Here is a 6480-nt window from a genome sequence, read left to right as displayed (position 1 = left end):
GAGAGACAGAGAGAGAGAGAGAGAGATAGAGAGAGAAAGAGAGAGAGAGAGAGAGAGAGACAGAGAGAGAGAGAGAGACAGAGACAGAGAGAGGGGGGGCCAGCCATCCGAGCATGACTATCTACATCAAGGAAGGCACCAATCTGATGACAATACATGTGGAGAGAGGAGGGGGCACAAATATGTCAAAGGCAAGGGCGCAGAAAACAGAGATGGAGAGACAGAGTGAAAAGGGCTGAAAAAGAGAGTGCCATGGGGGGAGACAGAGAGCAGGAAAGTCAAAGAGGAAGAGTGGGAGAAAGGGGAGAAAGAGATAACAAAGGGGGGAAACGAGAGGGGGAGAGGAGGGGGATAGAGAAAGAGAGAGATGAGAGTGAGAGATGGAGAAGAGAGACAAAGGGGAGAAACAGTGAAAAAAGAAGAGGGTGAGAAGGGGAGCACGAGAAAAAGATGTAGGTTGTTGTTGTTGTTGTTGTTGTTATTGATCCAGCAACAGCTGGGCTCTCGCCCTTCTGTCCAATGCCATGTAGTGATAAGTGCAGGTCTGCTGCAGTTGCTATAATGTTCCATAGAGTGTGTTGTCTATGTTAGGTCTCGGAGGGAGAAGGGTAAGAAAGATGTAGGAAGAGAGGTAAGGAAAGGGAGACAGGTAGAGAGAAGAAAGACGGAGGGAGATAGAGAAAGAGACAGAGAGACAGAGAGACAAAGCGAGAAAGTGATGAAGAGAGAAACAAGAGGAGAGAGGAAAATAAGAGGAGAGAAGAGGAGAGAGATGGACAGAGAAGGTAAGGTAAGAAGAGAGACAAAAAAAGGAGGAGAGAGAAGAGAGACAAGTAAAACCTATCTCTCCCTCCATCAATCCATCACTACCACTGCACTCACATGGCAATGAGGTGGGCCGAGTTCTGTACATCTCTAAACAGCAGCTCCATGGTGCCTTTGAGCTTGTAGAAGTGGGCCAGATTTCTGAAAACAGACACAGCGAAAGAAGAGAGCCAAATCAGTTGGGGTCATGTCTTCTGCACGGCTTACATCATTGAAGAGGCAGGCTTCAACCCTGCTGTAGACGGATACATCATCCCAACAGAGAGAGCATGAGATATTCAATAAAAATTCTCTCCACATGGAAATCAAACTCGGACTTTTTCTTTAAGTGATGGTAAAGCGCCTCAGCCCTCATCACGTATGTCCACTTTCCAACACAAACTGCTTATTGTGTTACGAGGAGGGGGATGGGGGAGAAAGATCAACAAAACAAAGGCAACTCAAAACACTAGAGAGACACATCAATATAAGTTTAAGTAAGAGTTTTATGGCACTTGCAACACAATATGGTCATATAGTATAAATGAATAACTAATTTTTTTAAAAAATATTTTAAAGAAAAAAAGATGTAACCACTCCAACCATTCTGATTGTGCAGACTGAACCCACGCCAAGCTGTGCACTAATATGAAAATATCCAAATTATGTCTACCCACACTCATATTGTTAACAAGCTGTTAAAGTGTAAACAAAATGTTACAGGAGAGAAAAAACTGTTTTATTCTTTTAACAATAGTAACTACACTGGGACCAAAACGCTGCTGTACGAATTAAAGGAGAATACAGTGAATATAAGAGGATCAGGCGAGGAGTGAGGCAAGGATGTGTTATGTCACCAGACCTATTTAACATGTACAGTGAAACAATCCTTAGAAACATAGAAGAATGTCCAGGCCGCAAAGTAAATGGAGAAAATATTAATATCATCAGGTATGCAGATGACACAGTTTTAACTCATTCGCTACGCCGAGCTGTGGGGGGCAGCGCGGCTAAAGTGCCGTCAGTACGCTAAGCCGCCCCCGGCGGCTCGAGAACCGACGTTCAATTTTAGCTTGGTTTCTATTCCAATCCACATATCCATGTTAAGATAAAATCAAGCGTTTCCACCGAAAATCGGAAGTTTTGATTCGGTTTTGAAACACGATTTCAAAGTTTAAGCGACATTGTTTTATCGCGAAGCCCAAATTATAGCCCAGACACCAGTCTTAGTACTTTTACACAACAAAATGTATAATTATTTTGCTCACTAAAGAAATGTGGGACTCTTCTTTATAATATTCAATACAAGTGGACTCAAATTGCCAGTGCATTGTAATTGAGAAATCAATATTTTTTAGTGCTAGATCTAGGCCTAGATCTAAATAGATTTTTCTTCCCAAAATCTCTACTTTTTGTTGAAATTACCCACAAAGTACCCTTTTTTCAAAATTATTTCAAAATTTATTTTTTTTCAATATCGGAAGTTATGATCCAAATGTACAAATATCATGGAATGTATGTAAATAACTGCTCATTTTTCAATATTTTCCTGTTCTATATACAGTTATGGTTATTTTGATGTATCATTTGACCAGGTGCAAACATATTTTTTGAGTTTCATCTGAGCTGATTAATTTATTATTTTCAAATTTTATTCGCAGCCAATCACAATTGTGTTGCATAATCGCCTCTTACAGGAACCAAAGTTGAAAAATACACAAATAAATAATACAGATGTATTCTACAAACCATACTGAAAATGTTGGTTTATAATATGTTTATATTTATTTGAATTTATGGCCCCAAAGACCTGTGAACTGCGCACTAGTCATCATCTCATTTCGCCCTCCCGAAAAAAATTCGTCCACAAGCCGAAAATAATACGTAGCGAAAGAGTTAATAGCAGGCTCCGAAAAGGACCTTCAATTGCTTCTAGATACTGTTGTAACAGAAAGTGAACTTAAAGGATTATTGTTGAATGTAAAGAAAACAGAATGCATGGTAATATCCAAAAAAGCAGCAAATCCTAGTTGTAATCTCATTAGCAAAGGTGAAAAGAACAAACAAGTCCAACAGTTAAATATCTAGGATATATGATAACATCTGACACCAAATGTTACACAGAAATAAAAAGGAAAACTACAATGGCTAAGGCTAGTTTCAATAAAATGAGCCCAATCCTGAAAAATAGAAACATCTCAATGAACACCAAAATGAAAGTCCTGAAATGCTATGTTTGGTCAACACTTCTATATGGCTGTGAATGCTGGACAATCACTAAAGACAGTGAAAATAAAATAGAAGCAACAAAAATGTGGTTTCTTAGGAGACTGCTAAGAGTATCGTGGAAGGAAAAGAAATCAAATGAGGTAGTGCTTGATGAAGCCCACGTGGGACGCTCAATGTTAAACACAATCAGGAAACGACAAATGCAGTTTTTGGGACACCTGAATAAACATAAGGGTCTTGAACATCTAGCTCTCACTGGCAAAATTGAGGGCAAGCGAGGCAGGGGTAGGCCCAGAACAACATACTTAGGGAACCTAAACATATGGGTAACAGGAAAAGATCAGGGAAACGTAGCTTTTTTGAGAGCATCTGAGCAAAGGAATGAATGAAAAACCATGATTGCCGATGTCTGTCGCGGATCTGGCACTGGATGAGATGAGAACTACACTGATTTTTTTTTCTTGATTTTTTTTTTCCAACATTCAGAATGGGAATTTTGACAGCATATTTCTTGAGCACATGCAATTGACAACATAAATTAAGAAACTGGAATTCTTTTTTTTTTTTATAAAGGTTTTGGGGTTTGTACATTTTAATAGCTGGCTGACAATATGACCTAATGCAGTCACGAGCTTCATAACGTAAAACTTACTTCTTATATATACCAAACTAAATCAAACTCACATGGTCCCCTCCTTCAACAGGTTGCCATTGACCTGTTCCCCATTGGCTCGCACCAGCTGGTTCTGTCCCTGTTCGTCCACCAACGTCTCAGCCAGGTCAAACGTTTTGGCGAAGATCTTCGGCATGCAGCGGTTTATTACTGGTCAAAGAGGAACAGAGAGTAAACAGAACAGTCATTCAAAAGTTGACCACATTTCCTGATGATATCCGTAATTTCTTTGTTGTGGGATCATTTCTATTTAACTGATGGTTCTGAAAAGAATCAACTTTAGAGAGAGGAAAAAAGACAAAGAGCTTATTGACGGACATCACACAAGTTCACAATAACCCCCTTGGCTGGCCCATTCTTTCCAAGTTGTCATTTCAGTCTCCCTGAGGGTCATAAAAAGATGCAGCCTGTTTGATGCATACTGTTATTCTGTCTATGATTTCGTTTATTAGATAGTGTAGCGAGCCCTTGTTTATTATGGAATACTTTTTCAAAAAGTTGTGATAAGTGTCCATAATTAGAATTACACTTGTTTAAACTTGTTACTAATAGGTGCACAGTTTGTCCCAAGTACCAGAACAGACACTGGAAAATATTTTTTTGGTTCTTGATGTAATATGGAGTAACCATTTTCAGTTCAGCACACATTTTTTTAAAAAACAACAGCTTTTCAAAATCAGTTAGGACGATTGAAAACAAAAAAATATTCCAGTCGTTCCTAACACCCTTTAAATAAAATAATCAATACAAAACATTTTTTTTTAAAAAATAGGTGTTTTTACACTCCTGTCCACACAATTTAGATTATTTAGGAGGGGGACCCTGCCTGCCAGGGACTACCAAGGCTGAGAGGGATACAACATCCCTGCAAAAAAGACAGAGATACTCTAATAAAATCCTCCCCACATGAGAATGGACCTCACGCTTTCTGAGTGAGATGGCTTAATGTCTAACTACACCACCACAGATGCCAGTCAAAACAAAAGATACTTCTGAAAGTTAACTCTTTATCTCCGGAGGGGGTTTCCCAACTATCCTGTAGCCCTCTCTTGATACAAAACCTAAAAGTGACTATAATATGTCACTAAATGGATAATTAAATCAAAACAAATGAAATTACTTCAGATAGTTTTTCATCTAATTAAAGAACTTCTGGTAAAGGAGACCTATTTTTGGCAATGGCCGAAAACTAATATAACATTGAAGTCGTTGTAAAGGAATATGCCCATGTCGCTGCCTGTGGCTCACCAGCACAGTAGTTTTAACCACCAGCCGCTTCCCAGAAATAAAGAGCTTTAAAAAAACAACAACCCTCTTACTGGGTTTAGACTCCAGGTAGTACGAGGCACAAAGGTTCCTCTTCACCAGCGTATCGGTGGACATCTGCACAAAGGTCACAAGTAGAAAACATATTATTATCTTCCTTAACTTTACATCTCAGGGAAAACTGAATACGATGCAGATCTAGTGTATTTTTTTTCCTACTGGAAAAAGAAAGAAAGCTTGAGAAACAATGCATAAAATCACATTTCAATATTTTGAGACTACAGACTTATTGCTTAAGTATCATCTCATTACATTTGCTTTTAATTCACTTGAATCGTAAAGGTGAGTTGGGTGTGAAGACATGAAATAATCTATATAAAAAAATAAGTGCAACAAAACAGGAATATTGTCAAAAGTGTCAGACTTTTGTTCTTAAAGTTATGAACCATTAACCAAGATACCATTTGGTGTAGCAAGAAACAAAACCCAGATGAGTGAGGGCACCCATAGGGTTCTATGCCCAATTCAGAACTTGAAGGTCTCTACCTCCAAATTTACCATATTGTGTAATGATGCGGTCAAGTCAGGTGCGAGTGAATTTTGGGGCATATGGACTCATTGGTATCATCCTTAAGCTTGTTCATTTGTTGTTGTTGGGGTTTTTTTCATTACAAAATGACTAATCTATCTTGAACAGAAGTTGAGATATCTCCCATTGAAGGCTGTGAGGGTTGCGTTGAGTCAAAGGTAAAAATAGCAAGAAAATGGCTGCCAAACTTTGGTCACTTCCAAAGCTTGAGAGTCTTTGAAAACTGCAAATTTACATTTCTTGTGCTTTTGCTCATTGTTTTCCACTAAATTCCTCAGTTATGTGTTTTGAATGGACATAGAAGTTGTTAAGCTAGAAAAAAATATTAAACATTGCCCAGTGGACAGAAAAATGTTTCTTTGATTTCAATATTTTGACAAGAGCCTGATTTCACCACAATGCCACACATTAGACTCCAGTTGGACAAAGCAAAGATAGTGAAAAACCTTGAGAACTTACAGGACAACTCTCAGTTTTTTAAAAATCTCCATTTGGAATTCAAACACTGGACCAGCGTGAAACTAACTAAGCATGTTCCCAAACAAATTAGATGACTTTCCACAAAAACTAAACAAAGACAAAGGCCATACCTCTCTATACGGGGACTTGTTCACATCCACCGCGTATTTGCAGATGAGCTGAGAACGGTCCATGGCCATATGAACAGTGTTCTCGCTGGGACACTCCTTCACACACACCTGAGGACAAAGAGCAGCAGAGGTCAGCGGAAGTTTTTCCTGCACTTTTTTATGCTTACCTCATTACCCAACCATAAGCCTTCAGCCTCGGTGTCTATGTCAAGCAGTCTGAAATTCTGAGTTATCATTATGGGTGGGCAAGAAGGAAAGGGAGAAAGAAAGCTGAGAACAAGGAGGGTAAAAGGGGGAGAGAGAAAGAGAGAGAGAGAGAGAGAGAGAGA

At 39.0% G+C, this 6480-nt stretch overlaps 1 protein-coding gene across 1 annotated transcript in view; it reads right to left on the bottom strand.

Moving 5' to 3' along the window:
* Positions 1-6480, bottom strand: part of LOC101857965 (choline transporter-like protein 2) — a gene marked incomplete in the record, with an annotated part of 63750 nt that overhangs the window by 22592 nt on the left and 34678 nt on the right. The window contains 3 exon segments of the mRNA XM_035971190.1: positions 883-966; positions 3718-3856; positions 5026-5089. Coding sequence (XP_035827083.1) covers positions 883-966; positions 3718-3856; positions 5026-5089 — 287 coding nt within the window.

The sequence above is a fragment of the Aplysia californica genome, unplaced genomic scaffold (assembly GCF_000002075.1).
Source record: "Aplysia californica isolate F4 #8 unplaced genomic scaffold, AplCal3.0 scaffold00390, whole genome shotgun sequence".
NCBI lineage: Eukaryota > Metazoa > Mollusca > Gastropoda > Aplysiida > Aplysiidae > Aplysia > Aplysia californica.
This window is presented reverse-complemented; position numbering and strand designations above follow the sequence as displayed.